General features: G+C 36.0%; 1 protein-coding gene across 2 annotated transcripts; it reads right to left on the reverse strand.

Moving 5' to 3' along the window:
* Positions 1-6,517: 6,517 nt before the first annotated feature.
* Positions 6,518-24,838, reverse strand: rcan3 (regulator of calcineurin 3). Of its 2 annotated transcripts, XM_039683217.2 has the most exons (5): positions 24,567-24,838; positions 17,035-17,208; positions 13,279-13,450; positions 11,198-11,236; positions 6,518-9,679 (listed from the first exon to the last, which is right to left on the reverse strand). In XM_039683217.2, the coding sequence occupies exons 1-5, from the start codon at positions 24,651-24,653 to the stop codon at positions 9,525-9,527; spliced, it is 627 nt and encodes a 208-aa protein (XP_039539151.1). In that variant the 5' UTR covers positions 24,654-24,838; the 3' UTR covers positions 6,518-9,524. The 2 variants fall into 2 exon arrangements, with proteins under 2 accessions (XP_039539151.1, XP_039539229.1); XM_039683295.2 differs by lacking the exon at positions 11,198-11,236 and having other exon boundaries at positions 24,567-24,836.
* Between the last annotated feature and the right edge of the window lie 1,800 nt (positions 24,839-26,638).

Genomic DNA, 26,638 nt, shown 5'->3' on the forward strand with positions numbered 1-26,638 from the left:
TCTGGCCTGGCCCCCAAGGCGTGCCACATTTACAACACATGCTCCGTTCTCAGTCATTACTCACCTTTAATTAAACACACACACACACATAGAGAGAGAGAGAGACCGGATTTCTGATGAACTTTCTCTGTGACTGAGAAAATCATTACAGGATTGTATTAGTACTCCTGCTGTACCCATGCAAATCAAGGGCCACAGAGAGAGCTGATGTGGTTTACAGATGATGTCTTATCGGCCTCATTTAAATATTCAATCAGATTCCCTTCAAGTACATCCTTAACAAACACTCAATTGCAATCAGATGATTTGAGCTGCTATACCAGAACATCCGAGTTGTTTTGATTCTTATGGTTTTCATTTGAAATTGAACATCCTGTTTTTTTAAGATAATAAATATATTCTAAGGATCAGAAATTATAAATCTGTTTTTTTTTTAAGTAACGTTAAAAGATCAAGTTGTGTGTTTATGAACTGTGTAATTAATTAATTCCTGAGAATTTATATTTGAGCGTAATTTACTAATATTAATATAACTAGGACAGCATTAAGTCTATGTTTAGATGAGTCATACTTTGGTGTGTTCTGTAACTCTTTCTTTTTGAAAGCAACTCCCCGAAAAGGGTACATTTCATCATTCTGCCACGAAACACACACACACACACACCTGTTTTGTAACAGAAAAGCGTCAATAAAAGAAAGGGGACGTTTGTTCTTTTTGAGGGATTCCTTCCTCTAAGCAGGGATCCCATGACAGAGTTTCACTCATGGGTTTTCCAGACGGCCAGCCCGGGCCATTTGCCACAGTGGGAATCAAGTTACCTGTAAAGAGAAAAAGTATTTTATTTTATTTTTCTTTCTTTCTTTCTTGAGACTTTCACTTTCTGTTATTCCTCTTTTAGATACAGTGTTTAATATGAAAACAGATTTAACATACAGTACATTCACCCATTCTATAAAGTTCTAACTCTTTTGTCTCCGTCCCTCTTCCTCGTCTCTTTTTTGTGAAGTGTAACTAAGCTTCATCGACCCCGATTCAGTTTGTCCCAGTGGGAAAATGTGGTTCTTGTGTTTGGCGGTCTGCACTCTTTTTCTTTTCTCTGTGGTAAACTTTTGTCAGATGGTATCATTATATAACAAGAACACTTTTAAAGGTCCTGCTCAACTTTCACTGAAGGAGAGTGGAGACACAAAAGAGACTCCATTGTCTTTGGCCTCAATCTAGTTAAAAAAACTGAAGGCCTTCGCTACAGGTTCTTACGTATATCATCTGATTTGATTGATTAATTGGTATTTTACAATGGTTTAGTCATGGGATGGGCTGTTCCTCATGCAAAATAAACAATGACTCTGATAGGACTGACTATTTTATAGATGTTGGCTTTTAAAGGAAATTTTAAAAAGCTAATTAAAAAAGTGTGGCAACAGGTAATTTCATCTTTCTCACCCTGTGGTTCTGGAATGCTTAGCCTATAATGCAAACGAATGCTTAGCCTATGAACAATAATTAAAAATTGAGTCTATTAACTTTACTTGTTCCTTAAAGTTACGTGCATACACCATCTTCCCCTTATGTAATGAAAATAAATGGGAATATACTGCAACATATAATGTGATATTACATAGTACATTTCCATAGGGGAAACAACTAGTGCTAATACTTTTCAATATACTGCAATATATGTATTGAGCATGTATGGCTATATTGAAAGCCTACATAAACAAAAATATTAGCATTACACAAAAATAGCATTACATGTAATATTCATCAAGTTTATTGTGCACATGTATTAAACAAACACGTTTCCATAAATGCAGAGTCAACAACATTTACTTTAGTAGCCTACTGTAAGTATACTTTTTGAGTATGTGTACTTTATTTATTTATTTATTTATTTATTTTTTACTATTTGAAAGACAAATTTCATACTTTTTACTCCACAATCTGTCAAGGTGATTGAGTAGAAAGTAATAACGTCAGTCAGGGGATGATTTTGCTCGGACAGATGTTGGATTTTGGTCGGAAATGAAAGTTGGGTTGACATCAGAACCTGACGTTGGATTGAAGTCATAACCTGACAATGGGTTGAAGGTTTTGGAGCACACTAGCTTATAGATATAACCGTATAAGGCTAACATATTCATAAAAGCCCAAAAACTTGAGGGCATTATTTGAGGGAACAGCCATTTGGGTGTCGAAACCATTGTGGACGTTATTGAGTGCAATTAAATCTCACATTCAATCCCACTACTGGAACTGTGTTCTAGAAATAAATTTAATATTCATATGAGGGTAGGTAGGCAGGCAGGGACAGATTCAGAGGCATGGTACTGTTAGTATTACATACAACAATGCAACAATAATGTTGCATTGCACACATTGACTTTTTACTTAGCCTACTTTTACTTAAGGAGAAATCTGTCTACAAAACTTTTACTTGTAACAGAGTAATATTTGACTAGTATCTCTTTCACTCAAGTAAGGAAGTTGTTTACTTTTTCCACCTCTGTATGAATGTCAATGCATGTACACATAGCACACACTGGAATGATTTGCAGCAGATTTCAAGTTCACAGCAAGCGTTGCTTCTATTGAAGGAGAATAAATGTTCAAATTAAATGTTATTTTTTTTGCTCGATATTAATATAAGGGGAGATCTGTAACTTAATGTTCTATTATAAAAGTGTTTATGTCTGAGTTTTTAGGGTTACCATTGTGCCAAGGTATAGCCGGTGGTTAGGTCGACGGTGATTGGCCAGAGGAGTGGTGATGAAGTGCTATTTTATGCATAGTGAGTAGGCTATTTTACACTGTTAAAAAGTTGGATTCCCATGCTAAACATGGACAAAATTTCAAAAATTAAGTTGTAGTTTTGATTGAGTATTTCTGTTCTCAAAACACGCGTATGCGTAGCCTATTTCCTTATACGGTCCTAAGGGCACTTCTCTCGGAAGGGCGCGCGCGCAGTTGCGCTACAAATGTCACCAAAGAAGTGTGTTCGGTTGCCCAAGGCAAGACAACACTGCACCGATTCCCAAAGAATCAAGCGCTAAGGGACCAGTGGATGGACTTTGTTTTTCCAGAACATCAACACAGTTGTGCAAGTGTTCTTGTTTGTTCCATGCATTTCGAGGATGATTTTTTTTTATAAACAAGGCCCAGTTCGAAGCCGGGTTTGCTAATCGTTTAGTTCTCAAGGATGGAGCAGTCCCAACACTAAAGGTTAACGGTCTTGCGTGCGTTGGAACCGCAGGCGGTGAGTAGAACTGCTTCAAATGTCTGTGTGTCTATCGGCGTGAAGCACAGCAAGTAGGCTAAACAACATGATCACGTATAGTTAATGTATCTATGGAGCATGCATGCGATGTATGGTGTGTGTTTGTTTAAATGCATTTGTTTAGGTGGCTACTGTAGGTGTCTGTTTGTTTATTGTCAAACCAAAACTCAAAACTGAGTTCTAAAAACACAGCGCTCAAGTTCCAATCATTTATAATTTTTAAAAACACTCGAGACCTCGCGCGCTCGTGATTATTTAGCTCCGCCCACACGCCACGCCTCCACCCGCTCGGCTTTTCCCGGAAAGACTCGGTACAGCCTATCTTTCTTTTATAAATATAATAAAACTAAAGACTTTTTGGAGATATGATGAATGCAATATTACTCTATAGGTACATCAGAGCTCGAGCTGAAGCTGCTTCATGGAGACCCTCTCCAGTGGACAGCAAGCCAAATAAGTTTAACCTAATATCCTAAAGATTTTATGGGCAAACAAGCTCATTAACTGAGGCGTTATGTTTCTACAGTTAAAGAGAAAATGATTGAGCACTCTTCAACCCATTGTTGATCTCCTATCTAACTAAATAGCAAGCAGACTTGAAGCTTATAAATAGTGTAAGCAGGTGCGCTTGTATGAAACTATGAAAGTATCAAACGCATATAATGTGTGAATACAAAATATGAGAAATGGGTAGCTTATTTTCTGTAATATATTTCTTTGTGAGTGTGTATACTTCATGAGTAAATATATGTTCAATATATTTATACACATGTCATATCTATCACATGTAAAACTAAATGTTATCAAAGTGTTACTGAATATGAAATTACATACATTATGATATATGTAAATATATTTTCACATATTTTCCAATATATGAAAGCGGCAATTCCTTATGTGTTTTATTCAATATATTAGAATATATTTACACAATATGTTATTATGTAATTTTTCTAATACACTGTTACATAATTTAATATATATTAGGAAATATACTTTCTTAGTGTTAGGGTCTTTACATGTACACAAGATAAGAGCTAAAGTCAGGCTGTTTCCATTGGTCATCAGCAAACACATGACGACTGCTGGTACACACTGCACTGTAATCAGTGATTACACATCCGGCCTGAAGATTAGACTGTTTACATTGTTTAAGCTGCCTTCGTTTGTCATATATACCATTGTGGCTACCTTTTTCTTCTCTAATAGACTGACTCTCACGCAAAGCCTTCTCACATATTTGTTTGGAAACTTCAGCCACACTTCAATGATTTACACTGTAGATAATAAAATATAGGCTTTTTATTTAATTTATCAGTATTAGACTAAATTGGATTTGCCCTACATTTACCATCTGATGCTCTCTTGAAAAAAACAAAACAAATCACCATAATTTTAAATATATTTACACATCTATCGGTCATTTTTCATTTATCTATGCAGCCCACCCCGCATGACTTCCAGGAAAATACTAGGCCAAGGCTAAATAGTGCGCACAATTTACTATTTCGTACCCACGATTTGCTATATCATGAGCGCGATTTAGTAAATCGAGGTAATGAATTAGTAAATTTTGCAAGTCAAGTGTGGGGTTACGGTTTCCATTACATGAGAGTAGATGTTAAAACTGCACGCTGATTTGTACTCGGCTTTCGCTAAGATAAGCACAAACTAAGACGTAGCTTTACAGTAGCCGATGCTTCTCCATCCATTTACGCTTCTTTCCATATGGTGATGTGAATCTCCTTCTGTCCAGTGTTAACGGCTGCAGTGTACTTGGCGTGTCAGCACACACATCAGCTGCAACTACAGTATGGATTTTTTTCTCCCCAGTGGATTTTTAATATGAAGCCCTCATTTTGTCCTTCCGATGTTCTGATGTAATCAGATTTAATCTTACTTGACACATTTGAGTCTGGTTCGTTTTAGAGAACTACACAGTACTCAATCTGCTTTGTTGAATGTTACCATTGATATTTTACCCACTCTTGACACTATGTGTTTTAATTCTGCTTGATTTAAGTTCAGAATTTGACACAGTAGATCGCAACATTATTTTACAAATACTTGATCAGTTAACTTGGTTTTAGGGACCTGTGCTGAAGTGGTTTGCCTCTTACCTTAAAGAGAGAATATTTTTTGTTACTGTAGGGAAATGTTTCTCATCTTGTGCTCAAATTTCTTAAGGTGTTCCACATGGTTCCTTTTTGCTTTATGATTCCTATAGGTCATAGTATTCACTTATTATATTGTTTCTATGATGATGACACAGCTTAATCTTCATGTTAAAAATAACAGCTGTTCTGTGTCTAATCTATTTGAATGTCTTTGTGACATCAAAAGCTGGCTGGACAATATTTTTTTTTACAGTTAAATAGGGATAAAACTAAAATAATCGTCTTTGGCCCACCAAGGTACTTGCAAGTTTTCGAAGGTACTTGACACATTTCAGTCTGGTTCGTTTTAGAGAACTATACAGTACTGAATCTACTTTGTTGAAGATTGCAAATGATATTTTACCCACTCTTGACTCTTCATGACATTATTGATCAAGTAGCTGGGTTTCAGGGACCTGTGCTGAAGTGGTTTGCCTCTTACCTTAAAGAGAGAAAGTTTTCTGTTAATGTAGGGAAATATTTCTCATCTTGTATATCAAATCTCTTTCCACATGTGTTCCACATGGTTCCATTTTGGATGGACAATAATATTTTACATTTAAATAACGATACAACTGAAATAATCGTCTTTGGCCCACAAAGTTCTCTAACACATATGTTCCCCACTGTTACATGTGGATGATCAGCTTTATGGATAAATATTTTGCTTAAAAACAAATGCGTGTGCTGCATTTATTTATTTGTCAGTGAGACAATAGGATATTTGACGTTTTAGTGTGGACAAGAAACTTTTGGAACACACTATTGTGGATGGAGAGTGTTTCAAATGTATATAGATTAATGTAGGCATAGTGTCCAAATTGGTATCTTCTTTATGTGATAAGATTTAAAACATGAAAAAGTCTTTAAAATAAATGTTCCAATCTTCAGGATACATGATCAGATCCTCTGTTGTACTTATCAGTGGTTATGAGACGTGATTCACAAGCTCCTTATTTCCCTCAACGAATAATTCCCAAAACGAGGAGTGAGAACATGTATAATTAGTATCTTTGTATCCGTATTTGTATCCCAGGAGATTGGGCTGGGATCTAATCATTGACAGGTAGAAACACAAATCAGGTGTGTCCCATTCGGTGAGATAGAGAGGAACCTCCTTTTATTGTCCGTTAATAATACTGGAAAGTAGGCTAGCTTTGGTTGAAAAAGACAATAAGGAAAACTAAGATTTTTAAAAAGCCTAAAACAATCTGAATTTGAATTTTTTTAAACAAGTAAAAATAGAGACTTTAATTGAGTTGAATTGTTTTACCATACTTGACCACTCCTTCAAGCACAGATTGTCACGATTCAAAAGGAGAGGGAGAACTCAAATGCAGTATAAGTGACACATGGCAGGCATGTGACACAGATGGAATGAGACATTTAAAAAAAAAAAAAAAAAACTGTTGTAAATATATCTTGGTGGGGACTTCCTATTCACTATTAATGTATGTCTATAAAACATTATTCACACACTTTAACGGTATTGAATATTTGATTTGAGATAGCTGACCTAAATATTAGATTTAGGTACCTGACTATTTGTGTGAAATAAACAATACAGCTCTTTTTTTAAAGAATCAGTTATTTATATATATATATATATATATATATATTTATATGCCAATGAGAAACAAATAATCATATTTACACAAACATAAGCAAGCTAAGAGTCAGAGAACACCTCTGCAAAAAAACAAACAAACAAAAACATACCATAGAACATGGACATATAACCATAAATTATTGCTTTGTTCACAGGTTATGAACTACAGTTACAGTACTTGACAATATCTAAATCCAAACAGCAACAGTGATAGAACTGACCATCTGTAGCCTTCCTTAAAAAAAGAAGAAAGAACAAGATCATTTTACTGATACGAAACAACAACAGCGTTAAAGTCAGTAAAAAAAAATCAATACATTATGCTGCCAATGACAGGCTTATCTGTAACAACTCAGTACAAATTTGCTTCATGTGTTCATATACTTTGCTTAACTTCTTCCTTTTGTTTTAAAGTTGAACACACACACACAATACTCAAAGAGTCAAAAACATTTCTATATGCTGGTTATCGATAACTCAAAGAGCTTTGCTCACCCATATTTCTCACCCCTGTAGTGACCGATCACCTGAAAAAAAAAAAAAAAACCAACAACAAAAAAACAGGTAGAAACAGGCAGGAGAAAAGGGCTGCATTCAGAGTGAAATACAAACGGGAAAGACTGTCTGCATCTATGGAAAAGTCACAGCATGCAGAGTTACAAAAAAAGTAAAATTCCATTAGATTTTTATCTTTCTTATTTCTTTGTTATTTGCTAAAGGAGTCCTTCGTCATTGAAGGATTTGTTTTTGGGAGCAAGGGAGCAAAGGCAATTTTAGAAAGTCACATGAATATCACAGTTATTTGTTTGCATGATTTCTTTTTTTATGTGATTTACACCACCATGATTCATTTTTTTAAAAAAAGATTGAATTTCATTCAACATTTAACTGGATTTTCTTCATTTTTTGACTGAAATATGACTTTTAATAAGGCTAATTTGACACCATTATAACATGCCTCTCTGCAATCCTCAATCTGAGTGGTCAATCGCTGGATTCTGCTTCACTGACTGTACATTATTACTACAACGCATATCTTAAAATTACATCATTCATTAATTTGTAACAGTTTTGGTATGAATTGAACAGTGAAGATTTATAAACAGGAAAAAATGATGATTTGCGAGACATAAAAGTCATTAGATAGTTCACCCAAAAATAGAAATGATCTCATGATGTTCCAAAGCTGTACTACTTCATGTCTTCAACATAATAGAATATATTTTGAGAAATGTTTTTTTGATCAAACAATAGAAGTCAATGGGCACCAGAAATGTTGGGTTATCAACGTTCTTCAAAATTAAAATTTCTCAGCATGAATGATGACAGAATTGTATTTTTTGGGTGAACTATACCTTTAAGACTTAATCTGTCAATGCAAAATACTCAACAGTTAACATTGATATGACAGTAGTAAAGCATTCATACAGTGGGTCTGGGGCCAAGTCAGTCGTCACATTGATTTTCACCTTGAAACTTGAGCAGTGTAGATTCAGTAAACATATGCAGAGACACCAAACATTATCAGTGCTAAACAATGCAAATGGTTCTAAAAAAGCTTAAGCATAAATGCGGCAAACAAAGATGGGGTGAAACTAAGACCCATAATAACATGTGCTTTTTCTTGCCCGTGAGTGATCGTTGCGCTATACAAGTACAAAATGCCGAACTTCACACCTGACAACTGTTTCTTCACTTTCCAAGGCCATCCCTCTGAAAGACAGCAGTCAGATATGTTCCAAGTCGTTTTAACAGAGTATAAAATACACCAGTTAGCATGCAAAAATGTGCGGTATCAAATACACAGTAAGAATAATAAACATCTAACTTGGTGAAAGAACATGTTTAACACCCTCTCGTCATCACCGCCATGACTGAAACATTCGACTCCTTCGCTCATATGGTTTCCATCGAACAACTTGTCATCCCATCCTAGCATGGTATGAACAGGCATAATTCTGCACATAGGTCACAATCTCAGCGAGCCGCGGCACCGCTGTAGGTGTCCCAACCTTGACCGATATGGAGATAAACGCGACAGCCATCAAGAGAGAAACAGAGAAAGCAGAATGTGTCCGCTTCCTTTTTTAAAGCATTTTTTTTCTTTGATGATCAATCATTGAGACGAACAGTAACAAAGCTTACATGTAACCTATTTCTACGACTGTTAATTACAATTACTGAGCTTGAATGGTACAGGACAAAGACTCTAAATGAGAGAATGGAAAGTGTTATGATTGTGAGAGGGGGTTCGCAAGCTCATCGCCCCCTGTCTGTCCCGTGAGGCAGCGGTGAGACAGTGTGTTCAGTCCACGAGTCCAGTTCAGAACACCACAAGTCACCTGTGCATTGAGCACCCCTCCCAATCCATCCATGTCTTAGTTTAGCTTTTTTTTTGTTATTGAAATAAAGCGTGCCTTTCCCTGGATGAGAGAAAGAGACACAGAGAGAGAGAGAAAAAACGTGTGCTGTGTGCTGAAGGTTTTAGTTGTAGACTTTTGGGGGACCGTCGGGACGTCTGGTCTGGACTATCTTGGCTTTTGGCCGGGCTTCTTCTTCTTCCTCAGCGTCACTCTCACACACGTGGACCACCACACTAGGAGTGGACTCTGTACCCGCATGCAGCTCGTACTTCTCACCTAGAGAGATAGATAAAAGACAATAAGATACAATTTTCCTTGACCTTTTAAAATAAAGTTTGATGTACTAAAATATGTGTACTGCTGAAGTTGTATGAAGTTTCAGTAGTGTCTAGACTCCCTTACCAGCCCAATCACCCCTCCGCCCCCTTTTCCCTGTCTGAGGGTTGGACAATACATCCGGCATGTTTGCATTGTCTTTTGATCTTAATGTTGACCTCAGGCCAACAAGAACAACTTAACCATGTTGAAATACTTTAGCATGGCTTTAATATGAATGAGCTAAATAAAGCCATAGGAACTTCTTAATCAATAAACTGGTCTTTGATATATAATAATAACAACAATAAATCATTTTAACCTCTAGTTCAACATGTCGATTAATAATAACAATAAATAATTTTCACCTCTAGTCAACATGTTGCGCTTCTATCACTACAATAAATTGTATTTTACCTTTAGTTCAACTCTTCTATGACTATATAATTATATTAATAATAATACCTTATCTATAATTATATCTAATAATTATACTAAATTATTTATCATCTAGTTCAACTCTTCCAAGAAAACTATATATTATTATATCTATTATCAGTGTTGTTGTAATTATCAGTAATACTAATTTGAGTAAAATTTGAGGACAAACTTTGAAGTTGGCTTGAGAAAGTTTTAAAAGCTTAAAGTTTGAAGGTTTTACGATTGAAGTAGATTGAAGTGTAGTGTTACACATTTATTAAAATGTTTAATTTAGGTTCCAGTACAATAATATGTAAACTGAGAAAGTCTAGTAAATTGAATTTAGCATTTGAGGTAGCCTATAAATGAGCAAAAGATTCTGCCAGTCCTGGTCTATCTGTTGTACGCTAAATGAATCAGATTACTGAGACTTGTCTTTATACTTGTCTTTAATGGCTCTGCTCAGGTTGAATAGTTTTGCTGCTTTGATTAGGATAGGTAACCCTCTCAGTCTAAGAGCAGGTTTCTAAACCTGTATACATCACTTACATGCTTTGTTTTAGAGTGTCTCCCCCTCGATGTAACTCCTCCCTATTTAAAATGTATAAACTACAGTCTGGATGGAAAGACTACAGCAACACAACAGCTTGTGTTCTCAATAAAAGAATACGACTTAAGATACAACCCGCCTCTCCTGGTCTTCGCTTCTAAGTTTTCAAACACTTTAGAAGAAAAAAGTTCCCAACAGAAATTAAAAGTTTAAAATGTTTTGAAGGCAATACGGTCTATCAGAAAAACATATATATATATATATATATATATATATATATATATATATATATATATACTGTATATATAGATAGATAGATGATTTAGCATGCTGCTACCATGTTTTAATACGTTGCTAACACAAATTAGCATGTTGTTACCATGTTTTAGCAATGTGCTGAAATGTTTGCTCCTGTTCATTTACTTGCACTATGCATTCCAGAAAAAATAAAATAAAATGTTTTTATAGATTTCTGTAGTCTGTAATGAATTCAGTGTAAGGCCAGCCACCTTCTTGCTCGTTTTCCATATCTCTTTGGCTCCACGCACCTGAAGAAAAATGATTTTTTGTAAATTTAGAGAGCAACAATGTAGTACCACCTTCAATTAACATGTTGCTAGCATGAATTAACACTTTCTAGTGTTTTAACAGGTTAATATGAATTAGCATGTTTACTAATATGAATTAGTCTGTTGATAGCATGTTTTAGCTTGTTGCTACCTTGAATTAACATGTTAACATGTAAGCATCAATTAGCATGCTGCTTGCATTATTTTGCATTTTGCAAACATGTTTTAGCGTGAATGTTGCTAGCACAACTTTACGTCTCTAACATGTTGTTAGCACCTAGCACAAATTAGCATGTTGCTAGCATGAGGTCCAACATGATGCTTATCTAATATTATAAATTATTATTATTAATTTTAATTATATTACATTTTTGCCTAAATGTACAATTACAATTCTACATCATAATTATTAACTATTATTCATAGAGCTGTTCTAAAAAGAGCCATTGGCACAGACTTTTACCTCCTTCGTGATTGGATCCTGTTTATGCTAAATAAACATATGCTACAGAGCATGTTTGATCTTGCACACTTGTTACTATAACTCTAATATGAGTTTTGAAGAGTGGAACAGTCCAAGATAGTCATATCATCTCCAATTAAATCCAGATAACTTGGTAACATTAATCCAGGCGTGTTATGTTAGATGGGTTTGCCTTCTTTTCTGCATCAGGCAGATGTTTTGAGGAGCACAAGCCAGAGAAATGTTTTCTCAATAACAAAAGATGTTAGATTTGACAGCCATTAAAAGATTAGAACCCTAAGTAAACAGATACATTTTACATCCCCAAGATTAAAGGATAGAAGCACCACCATTGAGGCCACACTACACACAAACACTGAGAAACAGAATAAGGGTTGCTATAGTAACAAACCAGACCAATAAGAGGTGATAAGAGGTTTGCAATAGCAGGGAGTCAGTGTTGTTATGATATTCACCAGCAGGGGGCGCACACAGCACACATGATGCTGATCATGGTCCATTTCTATTCACTGCTGCCACATTTAACCTCTTACAGTTCCGTTTTTATCTAAACACATTAGCTGTTCACCAACCATTAACACATTACTAATAACCAAAATACTTTATTGTAGTACAGCATACTTTTAATGTATTTTTAATCTTCTATCATTTAATTTTTTTTATTCAACTTCTTTAAACTTTTTGGTCAGGCTTTTTCAAGCCAACATTATCTAGCTGCTAGCCTATTGCCTTTGATCAGGGGTAATTGTCAAGCTTTTACAACTCAAGAGAACCCTAACAAAAAAGTGCTTAATTTTCTAAGTAACACTGCATATTAGGGTCCAATGCTCACTATTAACTACGACTTTTGCCTCAAACCCCTTTTTACTGCTTTTAAATAATAAGGTAATTGTTAAGTTTAGGTGTTGAGTAGGATTAAGGGATGCAGAATAAGGCATTAATATGCGCTTTATAAGTACTAATAAACAGCCAATATCCAGTAATATGCATACTAATAAGCAACTAGTTAATAGTGAGATTTATACCCTAAGCTAAAGTGTTACCAATTTTTCATGAACAAATTTAGAAACATTACAATGCTTACCTACAATATCACTCAAAGGTGTTTAATACTTTTATTCGGGGTGCATTAAATTGATCAAAAGTCACAGTAAAGGCTTTTACAGTATTAATTTTATTTATATATGCTAAGATAGCTGTAAATTGTAGTAATATGTCACTACTGTTTAACCATAAGAAACATCTTTCAAAAACATTTACAAATTCTTATCGACCCCAAATTTCACAAAACAAGCACAAGAGCACTTTTCAGGCACAAAAAGAAGTTTGGAACATATTAAATTACAGATATAATGTTCATACATTTGATTTATAACAAATATGTTTAGCTCCAAATGCTTTTTGGAATCAACTTATCTATCTGCAGAAGTTTGTAAGTGTGTTTATCCACTGTTGGAGTGAAAATTAGTGCTTAAACCCATGCATGTGTAGGAGCATATGGCATATACTTGTATGATGATTGTATGTGTGTGTATACCTGGTCCCAATTTGGCCACAGCACACAGCAGGTCGTAGTTGATCACAGGCGTGGCATCGCCACTCTGGCTCCATCCCACAGGTGGAGATGCAGGTGGAGAGATGAGGAACTGCTTGACAGGTTGAGGCGGGGCAAGGTATGCCTTGTCCACATCTTCCCCTGAATTCTGCACCTGTGGCCAGATAGAAAAAAAGATGGGGTGACCCAGCTAACAGGGAACTTTCTCAGAACTTTGGCTAACGTTCTGACAAGGCTCTTTCAAGTTATGAAGAAATGTTGGTAACACTTTACAATAAGGTTCATTAGTTAACACTAATGTATTAACTAACATGAACTAACATTGAGCAATACATTTGTTGCTGTATTTGTTCATCGTTTTTAATGTTAGTTAATAAAAATACAGCTGTTTGTTCATGTTAGCTCACAGTGCATTAACTAATGTTAACAAGATTTTAATAAAGTATTAGTAAATGTTGAAATTAACATTAACAAAGATTAATAAATACTGTACAAGTGCAGTTCATTAATAGCTCTAGTTAATAATGTTAACTAACGAACCTTATAGTAAAGTGTTGCCAAAATGTTAATAGAATGTAACTTTTGTTGTGTAAAATGAATCGTTCCATTAACGTTAATGGAATGTCCATTCAAAGTTATCTTGTCTTTCATATTATTCATACAACTTCAGCACGAAAACGTTATGTATACATTGTTCAAGGATTTTTTTAATGAAACGTTTAAGTTTGTCTAATGTTTTAAAAAAAATCATATATTATACTTGTTTCAGAACATTCAAAAGTAACATTCCCATGTTTGTAGATTTATAAAATTGAATCTTTCCCTAATATAACCAAAATATATCATTTTTTGTAATATATCAACATTTTTTAAAAAAAACAGGACGCTTTGAATGGTCCAAGAACATTCAGAAATAACTTTTTCATAACTTAATGTGAACGTTCTCAAAACGTTCTTAGAACATATTTTTGTGAGCTGGAAAAGCACAAAACAAGACTAATCAACAAGAATAAACTACTCGGCACTCATTTTAAATTAAATATATCCTCTAAGCTTAAATTATTATTAATAATTATTAATAAAGCAGAGTTCAGGCCCAGATTGTATTGATTTGAACTTTTGAAGGAATATTCTCACCATCTCTCAAAAGGGAAACAGGCTTTTCTATTACTGTTCAAAGACACACAATGTCCTGGATCATCTCCGCACTCCCACACAGCAGCACACAAATTCACAGCACCATTGTGAGGAGTGTGTCCATTCTTTATGTGTTCAGACTAAAACACAGAGCACATTTACTACATAATGATTCTAGGAATATAATTGTGTCTGTCTATTTCAGATAAATGGCAATAATGATTAGTATTACATGGATGTTGCCACAGTGTGCGTGTTACTGTGCTGAGAACTGAGTGTTCTTTAACTATCCCCTGCTGACAGACCTCTAAGAGAGGAGAAAAGAAAATCTAAACTCCTGTTCTTTCCTCTGGTTAATATTACACTGAGAGTTCAGAGATCTCAGCTCATGTTGCCTTCTATTATTCTTCTATAATTGTCAAAAATAATGTGTTAAATGAATTGAACGTCTTATGCAAATTGCTTGATTCATAATGTGTAGCTACAACCTGTGTGATTACAAATTAATCTTGTGTGATTAACTAATTCGAGGCGAAGGAACATGGTATGTTTATCTGCTAGTCTTTTTTCTTTTTGTTTGATTTGTTTTTATCTTCACTTTGTTTTGTAAAAGACGTTTTCGTTTGTTCACTTGTGTTTTTGGATGTGAAAGTTCGTATCTATGGCACGAATGTCATTTCTCGTGGCATTTATACGGCAAAAACAGTTTTTGCGTGTATATGGCACGCGATTTTCGCGTACATATGATACGCACTTTTTTGCGGATAATACGCACGAACTCCCCACCCCCCTCCCCCCTAAACCTAACCCAGGGTTTTTTAGTGCGTATCCTATACACGAAAAAAACACTTTGGGATAAATGCCACGAGAAATGACACTCGTGGTATAGATGCGCATCTTCATGAGACTGTGTTGGAAATTGAAAGGTGCTCGAAAAAAAAAAAGATACCAAAAAGTCCACTTTTGTTTTCAACAGAAAAACATGTGGGTTATTACAACATACAGCTCCAGGTTTCAGGTGTAAAATGAAAAATTAAAATATGAAAAATGAAGAAATTAATGTGAATGAATAAAGACTTGCACAATCGTTCAAAAGTTCTGGGTCAGTAAGTGTGTTTTATTTTTAAAGATTTTTTTAAGGATGCATTAAATTGCATTTAATAGCAGTAAAGGCATTTATACTGTTACAAAAATGTTTATTTCAAATAAGCATTTTCTTTAACTCTCTATTCATCAAAGAATCCTGAAAAAAAACTATCAAGGCTGCCACAAAAAAATATTAATAAAAAATTATAATAATAATAAATGTTCTGTCATGACAACTCTGAGAGTTTGGCATTGTAATGAGTATGATAACAATGCTAATGTGTCTATGCTACACTGCCGCTGCTGTTGGTTATCACTGCTATGCCAATACATGATATGCTACTATGAGCAAGGAAGACATGCTGCTGCTGTACAAGCATACATGAAACACCCCCGTAGCAGATCTACCATATAAAGGTGGAGCTGGGGTTTCTGAAACCACGCTGCAAACTGCTACAGCAAACAATAGGCAAGAATTTGAATGTTGAGCAGCAAGCTCATTGGCTACCAATACAGCGGGAAGTGGAACCAATCAGCTGTGTCTAATAAGCCCCTTTTACACAGAGATTCCGTAAAATACACGGATAATGTGACCCGGGATTGTGTGATTTCGGTTCGTTCACACTGCCAGTGATTTGCCGGGATCTGTGAGTGCGTTCACAGACAACCCGTAAAGATCCTGGAAAGACACATGACGTCAGGATGAGACGTGTAACATACGCGTCGAAAACATGTATACGTGCATACCGTTCCACAAAGCTGGTGAACGATCTCAGCTTCAGCGCGGATAGTAAGGAGCTCCTGGTCACTGCTTCGTTCCAGTTTGCAGACATTTGTTCGTCATTTCTTTGTTGATGACGAACACAAGCTTTCTTCTAAGAGCAACAGAGTCGCATGATGGCATAAGCATAATCACTGTGACTCACCCCTTACGGCATTGGTCCTGGCTTTTGTTCACACAGCGCGTGTTCCGGGACTGATTCCGGCAATGTTACTAGGTCCCCAACCCGGCATCGATGGCGCTATCAATCCCGGGTCGTGCTTGCGTTCACACAGAAGGCGTTCTGGCAATTTCCCGTGAACAACGCGCTGTGTGAAAGGGGCTTTAGACAATGATGTAATTTCAAGCAGACTGGGTAAGGACTTGTGAGCCTGCGCAATCTACAATTTCGTGACAGAACTTTGTATTTTTTAGAATGATTTCAGAAGGATCAATTGACACTGAAGACTGGAGTAATAATGCTGTTTTTTAATATATATATTACAATAAAAAATAAAATAGAAAACATTTAATTTAAATTGTAATAATACTTCACAATATTACTGTGTTGCAGTATTTTTGATCAAATAAAAAAATCTTACTGACCCCAAACTTTTTAATATTTTGGACAGTTTGAAATTGTAGCATACAGATTTGGAACAGCATGGTGGTGAATGATGGTAAAATAATATTCAATTCTGGATGAACAATCCCTTTACTGCAGAATGAAACATAATAAACATTAACGCACTGACCTGTGCCAAGTACAGTTTTAGTTTAACGCCGTTGAAGTCTGATTCGTGGAGTTCGATGCGTGCGCGTGCAGCAGCCTCCGGAGTGGTGAAGCTGATCCGAACTCTTCTGAAACTCTTGAACATCTGGAAGGACGTCTGATCATCATAGATCCTGAACAGAGCCTCAAACCGCTCCTGATGAGAATTAAGAAAAAAATAAATTCATAATTGCTTGAGGTTTGCATTAAATAACTTTGTCTATTGTAAACGTATTGCAGTGTGCAATATCAATTGTGTCAATAAAACTAGTGTCATGCTTTCCTGGTGGCCTAAAAGCATGGGACAGGACCCAGCATTGCTGATTGGAACAGTTTCAAATAGAAGGAGGTGTGTAAAATGTGTGACCTTCACTGTGCTGATGGAGCAAGTAAAGAGAGAATGGGGACAAGATGAAAATTAAGTTATAAAATAGGATAGACCATACCACATCCATATGCACTATACCAAAGCCCCATGATTAAGCCAATTACATATTGTTGAACAGTGCACGTAAATGTTATATGATATGAATTAATGTCTGGAGCCCCTGCAGCAAAGTGAAAAAAACAACATTAAATTTGATTCCACAAAACATTCATAATACAACTAAATAAACAGCCGCAAAACGGTTTGAGTTACATCATGTATATATTTTTTACCCTCTTCCGTTACGTTCTAAGAATAAAACGTATTAAACTTGTTCAAACTAATCTGAAACTCGCATAGCAATAACTTTAATTTCCTGAATGCAAAATGTTTGTTTGCATTGCATATCGGCGTTTCTGTTCCCACTTCCCACACAAAGCAAGAGTTTGTTTTGAACTCAGACACTGTGTAGCAAGAAGAGATGTGTCAATCACTAATTCATGCGCGGCGTCGAGCATTTCCTGCAAGTGGTGTAGACTTACACACTACCTGGGGGAAAGGAGTGGACATCCGCCTTCATGACACGGCAGTTCTTTGTGTGTGTAAGGGAGAGCGTGTGTGGCATGTAAAATAAACTGCATGTTTACTCTGCTGAAAACACCATGAATTTACAAGTTGGTTGGAGCTGGTATTGCCATACTGAGGATCACAGATGTTTTTATGGTTAAAAGTTGATGATGATATCTAAAGCACGAAGGCTTGTATATAACAAAATATAACAAATAAAGGAGGCATAACTACTTATTACAATAGTTCATGTTTTTCACAGTCAGTAATTCATACTGTAACATTTGTTTGTGCGTTATGTTAAGTTGCTGTTTGTTTGAAATAACAAACCAGTTCAGTCAAGGAACACTCGACAAAGTGCTATTAGAAGACATCCTGTCATAGCTTATCGAATGCAAAATACATTTTCACCGCTAGATGGGAGAAATTCCTACACATTGTCCCTTTAAATATATATATATATATATATATATATGAGTGTAACTGTTTGTGTCTGTATCTGATTGTATCTAGTATGACTATTTACATATTATCCTATTGAGGCCTAGCACCTAAAGGAGACAGCTGAGGTCTTCCCTCACAATTTGTTGTAGGTTGACACTACAGTGAAACTTCCAAGATCACATCCAGTAAACATAAGCTTGTTATTTACCCTGATGCCAACATTTCACGGGAAGGAAAAGGAGCATCACAAGTGTTCAGGACACTGTGTAATGTAAGGCCCATGTAACAATGTTATGTAACAGTGTTTGTGTTGGCTCACTTCTCACCTGTCAATCACATGTATTTTACACACCTTTTACCTAACTGGAAAGCATAAACAGGTGGTGACACATGAGATCACTGTGGTCAGTCTTGATGGAGGGCACAGAGAAACATTTACCACTATACTGATGAAACCTGTAGCTTAGCAGAAACTCACACCTAAACAGTATGATCAGAAAACGTAAGAGTTGTATACTAAAAAAGGTAAATCTTTAGAAATTTTCACTCATAATTGTTTTTTTACCAATAAATTTAAAATCCATCTCAAAAGAGACATTTATTTGTATGGCTTTTTTATGCAGCCAGTGAAAATAACATAAAACTTTCTATTAATTCACAGTAACCTGAAGTCAATTTTTATCAATTCACAGAAAGGGACATAAAGAACTTATAGACAAGTTTTATAGGGACATAAAGACATTTTTTAGATCTTTCTGTTCCAGTGTGGAAAACATGTCTGATAGTGAGGTTAAGCATTAAAATCCTTCAGTCGAGCATTAGTCCTGAATAGCCTGGAATTGACACTCTAAATAGATAAAATAAAATATGCCAGACAACCTCACACACACACACACACACACACACACACACACACACACACATATATATAACATATAACATATTTGTTTGCTCTGTGATTTTCATATCAGAAGAAGCATTATTTCAACCAAACAACCACTGAAGCAAAGTAGTGGATTCAAAAAGTATTGAAAGAAAACCCCTTTAAAATAAGGTTTTCCACACTGTTTTTCCTCAAATGAACAGGAATGAAATTTTATATTTTTTCAAATACGTTTGCCTATGCACCAATAGTACACAACGATAAACAAGAGCAATATTTACCATGTATTTTTAAAGAAACATTTCAATACAATACCACACAAGTTAAGAGACTATACATCCGCAATGCAGAATTATAGTGAATATATCATGAATATTCGATCACTAGCCTTACACTGCAGTCTGCACTGCTCAATCTTGTCCTCACACTACATCCTCTTCAGAAAGTGACTTAAGAACAAGCTCCACACATGGACTCGTTACCCGAAAAGCCATTAGAAAATGAATATGTCCCAAATCTGGGGCATATGGTGCACTGGGACACTGACATGATTTTGGGTTGAGAACAGAAGCATAAATAATTAAGACGATGAATCCGTTAAATGAGTGGGAGATGTTTTTAATTACCCCGCTGATGTTACACAACCCTGAAAAGCTGCCAATCCAATAGCCCTTGGGTAATACATGCGAGCAGGATTCGAAGAAACACTGTATTACAACTATATTTAAATATAGACGAAAACACAATAACTAATCTTGACAAACAAGACATTTTATTACATGCACGCATCTGGTTTCCCATAAGTAATTTTCTCATTGTTTGCCTATCAGTGAATAATAAGTGAACTTTCGCTGCCGTAAATCAAGACTTTGTTCAAAACAGAGCCTGGAAACAGTATGACCAACCCCGAAAACAAAATGTAAATGTTATCATAATGTCACACAGGGGTCATTAAGCCAAGCAGCCGTTCTGTCTGCAAAGTGCCAATTTACGAGGCACAAGCCACTTTTGCACAAAAGAAGCTGATCCCTGAACTTCTGAGAAAGGAAATCTCTGTAAGAGGCAGGAGCGATTCATCACATGTGCTGTAAATGCAGAGGGCACTGTGTTTTCCTTCACTCTTATCAGAACAGAGTTAAACAACAACAAAAGCTGTCACCCTGATTGGCTCTGGTGGAATTGGTGCCATCACTCAGGTCTGTTGTGGTTTTTATACTAGAATCAATGGTAGCGAACAAATCCAATTGACAGGCCTAGTGACAATGCCCCAGGGGATTTTCCAGAGCTCAGAGATGGGCAGTGATATTCATCCCAGAATTCCATGAAGTTATGGGAATTTCTGAGATCTGAAAAACACTGAACAGAGAGATAAACCTATACTTGTTTTTAACAGGCCTAATGAAATATATATATATATATATATATATATATATATATATATATATATATATATATATATTATAAAACCAACTTAGATTATTTTTTAACAAAATAATGTTTTATGACAATTTCATAATCAAAAAAAAAATCGGTTTTAGGATTATTTAGTAATATATAAATATGAAATATATGAAAATATAATATATAAATATTATATACAGTACATGATTGTTTATAAGTGTTGTTTAGTTCAGGACTACACACTAACACACACACACACATATATAATTGAGTGTGTGTGTGTATTTTTGATCAATTATAATATAATGTATATTTATTTATTTGGTTTAAAATACAGCTGTAATAAGACAAAATGATAATATCACTGGCTTTTCAACAAATAAAATCACTCATAAAATATAGTAATATTGTGAAATATTATTACAATTTAAAGTAACTGTTTTCTATTAGAATATATTTAAAAAATAAAATGTAAATTATTCTGGTGATGCAAAGCTATATTTATGACCCAAGTTTCAGCTACACTATGTGCCACCCAGAATGAAGCTTTAATTCTCTGACAACAAAGTTATATAATTCACCGCAGTTGTTCCCACAAAGGGACCGAGAATCTAGGAAGGTTGTTTGAAGTGCTGGGACTAGAATGTGCAGGCTGTGTCAACTGGTAACCTGACCCACAGGAAAAAGGACACAAGTGGGTGGCCAGCAGCCTTTTGTCTAACGTCATCATACCTACGAATGCCTTTAACCTTTCAGAGTGACATCTGAGCTCTACCTATGCTCTTGGGTTACAGATGTATCTAACCTCCCTCCTCCATCCATCCTGCTGTTTCATCCATCTATCAGTCCATTTAAGATGAGTGAAGAGAGAGAGAGAGAGAGAAAGAGTGAGAGAGACACACACACACTTCTAACTTGGCTGTTTGCAGGGCTATCTCAGGCTGCAGGCTTTAGCCTCCCCGCCTGCCAAAAAGCTCAGATCCTGTTACTCACCTGAGTATACCTGATCCAGGAATGCTTCTGTCCTATGCTACCTTCAGTTTTACCTGTCTCTCACTTAGCTATCATGCTGTTTGTTGCAGCATCTACTCTAGACTGAGATACTCGACGGGTCAATTAATCAGCATTTCTTAACTAATTGGAGAACACTATAGCATATGATTTTAGTTTGTGCATGTTTTAAAATGAATTTTGAGCAAATATTGTGAATAAATGGGTTTCATTTTTTCCTACCCCTTGAATAAATACATCTGGGTGTATGCACTGTGATTTACAGTATAAATAAAGGTCAAAACGGCACAGTATGTATGTATGAATAATGTAGTTTAATATATTTTAAAAAAATAAATGAATGAGGCTAAATAAAATGAGCTTCTCTTGTGACACACATTTATTAAACCTCGGCCTGCTCTCTAGATATCAGACAGATATCTCTAGATGTTTACTCATCTGTTGCTTGATTGGAGCAATTATTACAGCTAAAATAACTTTTACATTGAACTTTCGCAGAAAAAGGCTCATCTGCTGAAAGACTGACCTCTGTTAGCTATTACTTGGGTTTTAACAGCATGCTTACTGCAAGAAAAGTGTCATCTTCATTTCCATTGTTACTTCACTTCTGCTTGGGACCATACCCAACTCACTGACCGTCATACAAAACCATCCAATCACATACAGATCAGCTGAAATGTAGTAAAAAAAAAAAAGAAAAAAGAAGAGCATTGAATGGTGGATAGATCTGACAGCTGCTTTGCACACTGACCCTAATAATCATGCCTGATGGACATTCACTACTGTTTATGGAAATTAGTGTGAAGTCAAATACAAACACACATGCGTTAATCATCTCAGCAAACATGCCATCAATGTTTTAACTATTTAGGGGTATGTATGTGTGTGCTTATGCGTGAATGTCGAAAGTCCTGCCCATAACCTTCAGAATGAATGTGCTGATGTCTGAATATTTTCCATAGCACATCATTTTCCATTGAACACGCACGAACACTGTACGCCACACCTGTTCCAGTGAGCAAGCTCAGATCCCAGTTGCTCCACTAACTAGTCTGACAAATGTTGATGAAAGGAGTTAACAGACTCTAACAGATTCAGAATCAAACATTACATGTATCCAATTTTTCATTACTTTATGCTAATGAAACAAGCTAAATCTTTACTGGTTATGAGCTGTCGTGTGTGAGTGCCTATACTTAACTATATTTTGGGGATAAATTTGTACCCGGAAGTGCCCAAAACCTGACAAAATCTCCAAAAACCTCCCTTTAGGGACGTCCTTATTTGTAAATCTGGTATAAAAATAAAGTAATTAAAGTTTTTCTGTGTGTAAAAATGCAAAATGTTTTGTGTGATGGGTTAGGTGAGGGGACAGAATATAGTTTGCACAGTCTAAAAACCATTACATTTACGGAATGTCCCCATTTACTTGTCACCAAGTAAACGTGTGTACCTATTTGTGTGTGACTGGAATAATGGCTTTTTTTTATCCTGCCATCCAATGAGAAAATCAGAGCAGAGAGTAAATGAATAAACCTTAAGCGGAGGATAAAAAACAAAAAGGTTTAAAAAAAACTAAAACAAAAAAACAAGCTGTTGTGCAGAGATCAGTGTAATCAGTGACCGCAAAGAATGTGCAGCATAGATTAGACTGTGTCCTCAAACCGGGCCAATAACCCAGATTAGAACCAATATGCACACATACTGACACACACATTTTTAGACACTCATTTCATAAATCTTAAGTTGTCTTTCTTTATCTCCTGTCGTACCTCGCTTGGGGCAGGACACTGCAGGCAAAGCAGAGCAACTGCAGACTGACTCCCTGCCCCTCTATCTGCAGTTTATGGCACTGAAACACTGACCAAGCATGGAAAACACATAAACTACATTGACACTTTGTCACCACATTCTTACTGTGACTTTTACATGTTTTTCATGAGAGGCAACTGTTTAAGTGTGTAATATAAAAACATAGGCTATTTTCCATTTGGCATTTACAAGAAAATCTTAAATGTGAAATCATTGCACACTGCAGAAAACTGCACTGGCTCATGCTGGAATGCGTGAAAAGTGTGCCTGGGTGTCCTACTTCTGGATAAATTCCAAATGAGGAATTCTAACAAGTCCTCAATACCATCCTTATTTCATTTCAAATAAAGTGCCGTTATCAATTACTAGGTAAACTAAGCTTTAATAGTGATTATCGCAGTCTGATGGGTATGCGTGCACTGTGCAGTCCTATACCTGACATACAGCATTCTAAAAGACATTGGCTGAGTGAATATAGGCTGTGTGCATCTGCAGAACTCAGTACAACTATATGAATCAATTCAGCTTTCTTCAAGGTATTGTGCACACAGAGAAAAAAAATGAAAATGACATTTTGGGCATGCAATAAAAGTTAATGTTGACTGAGGCACTTACTCCACAGAAGAAAGAAATAGTCATACAGGATTTGAAACAACATTAAGAGGAGTAAAGGATTACATAATTGTCATTTATGGGTGAACTATTCCTTTAATCATGTAATTTAAGAGTGCACACCGGCTGCTTCATCCTACAAACGGGTGGCGCAGCCCGTCTGGAGCAGCTCTGCATCGAGGTCGTTCAGAGCATTGACGCCATCGGTGCGCATGCAGCAGAATGTTAATGTGAACTGCGGATTCATTGAGAAAAATTCCAGCGATGAAAAACAATGAACTGGCGGCGTGCAACGTCACACAGACCGCGAGAATGCAGTGAAAACGCTCCTCTCGTAATTACAGACACAGAATGATCATAAACACAGCGTGCATTTATTTTCTTCTTTTTAATTTCTTTATAGATAAACTTGCAGTACCTGCATTTTGTCGGATGTAAACACCTCCGTGTCTACATCACAGGCGATGAGCGTCAACATCTCCAATTTCATGTTTATCGATGGCATTCCCTCTTTTGCGGCTTGTAAACAGATAAATAAAAAATGAGTCTTTTATTCCCTTTTCTCTCTCTTGCTCTCTTTTCCTGTTGTATGTACGGCTCTCTGAGGCTTAAAGTAGCCTATTTTGTGTGTGTTGGTGAGGTACTGACTCAAACTCATCGGCTGTCTGACTGAGATGCTGCTCTGCGAGCGCATGAAGGCTGCTCAGGTTCATCCACACTGACCAATCAGAGCGCTCGGCCGCCACATTGACGTCATCGCCTTATTCATTTGATTCTCTATCTATTCTGATCGATTCTGATGTGCTCGCCGCACGCGCTCCTTAGAAGCGAACGCAGAACAGGACGCCGCACAACGGTTCGGTTTTGCCAACAAACAACGCCGTCATTGTTGTCCTGCTACTTTGATTTAGGCCTACTGACAGTACGGAAATTAGTTCCAGTTGACAACTCTAAGTTGTAGTAGGCTATAGCTACAGGGCAAGACACCTTATAAATTCCTTCTAATCACCTCAGACACTGCCATAGGACCACAAAGACCTATATAAATCAATAACAGGATGTAGGCAAAAGGCAAGTGACACGGTCTAATATATGGCCAGAAATCCCCTAATTAATGTCCAAAACAAAAGGATTTGTCTTGAAAAATTCTAATGAAATATCATTATAGGCCCGCCTAATAGTCTACCCAGCATAAATTAGTAGGCTATACCCCCTCTGAACACTCTGAAGAGATTTTTCTATTTCTTCCCTTACACTTAAAAAAAAAAATAAAAAATGAATGGCTATTGATAAAACAGAGAAAAATGATATCTGTATAATATCTGTAAAATCGGTAAATTAGCCAATTTTGCCTAAATGAAGGGTTGCAGAAATGACACATTTGATTTAACAAAACAAACAAACAAACATATAGTAGGCCTACATGTCCTCCATAACCCTGACCCTGAGTGGCATAGATTGATGAGTGTACAAATTTACAACAATTTTTTTTACATTATCTATTGTTTAACTCATGGATGAGGACCCTGAGTGCTCTTGATGTTTGATCAACTTTAACAAAAGTGTCCAAGAACACGGGAATAAGCAGAAGGGAGCATCCTCTGTTTCAAGATTTTGTATTACATCACTCTGTGGTGTGAATTGACTTCTTTTGCTATAGGAACGTTCCTCCCACCGATAACTAAAAATCTATTTAGTTAAAATTAACCTTGGAAAAGGCCACCTTTCTTTCGCTTCAAGGTGTTCCTGTGTGTACAACAACAATGTATTTCACTTCTGCACATTGTGTCTTACTATGTGAGATGAAACAGTGACTCTTCACACAACTTTTTCCAGATCTAAGACAGTTGCATGGCTTTACTGTTCTTTTCTTAGCAAAAAACAAAACAAAACAACTGTGCCATTGATCAACAAAAACCTGGTATAAAGTCAATGGCAACATATATATATATATATATATATATATATATATATATATATATATATATATATATATATATATATTTTTTTTTTTTTGTTATTTAAAGGGTACATTAGTAATATGCACATATAGGGTGCGCCCTCAGTGCACTGAGCATCATTAGTGATTTTTAGAAGCACTCTTAGTGATTTAATTCTAAACCATGCAGGCCTGATATGGACAAGACATACAACTGAAGTAAATGGGAACTGAAATAAATTGGTTATCAACTTTCTTCAAAACATCTTTGGTGTTCAGCAGAAGAAAGTCAGTCATACATATTTGGAATAACATGAGGGTGAGTAAATGACAAAATTTTCATTTTTTTAATAAATTATATTAGATTATAACTTTAACAGATAATGTCCTGGCAGAAAACTCTCTAATCCCAGCGAAGGAAGATTCTAGAAATAGACGGTGCTTAGAAGTGTCAGTCTCAGCACAAACATAGACACACATGCACACAGCATTGCAGAGACACTGCACCATCATGACTTACAAATGTGTATGTGTAAAGACTGCCAGTCTAC

The sequence above is a fragment of the Pimephales promelas genome, chromosome 15 (assembly GCF_988280905.1).
Source record: "Pimephales promelas chromosome 15, fPimPro1.hap1.1, whole genome shotgun sequence".
In the NCBI taxonomy this organism is placed as follows: domain Eukaryota; kingdom Metazoa; phylum Chordata; class Actinopteri; order Cypriniformes; family Leuciscidae; genus Pimephales; species Pimephales promelas.

Bases quoted from the DNA above. Each gene is read 5' to 3' on its own strand.
- rcan3 (XM_039683217.2), bottom strand. From the start codon at position 24,653: ATGCCATCGATAAACATGAAATTGGAGATGTTGACGCTCATCGCCTGT. The intron at 17,209-24,566 runs GTACTGCAAGTT...AATTCTCATCAG, and splicing joins TTACATCCGACAAAATGCAG to GAGCGGTTTGAGGCTCTGTT. The intron at 9,680-11,197 runs GTGGCTGGCCTT...CTATCTCTCTAG, and splicing joins TATGGAAAACGAGCAAGAAG to GTGAGAAGTACGAGCTGCAT.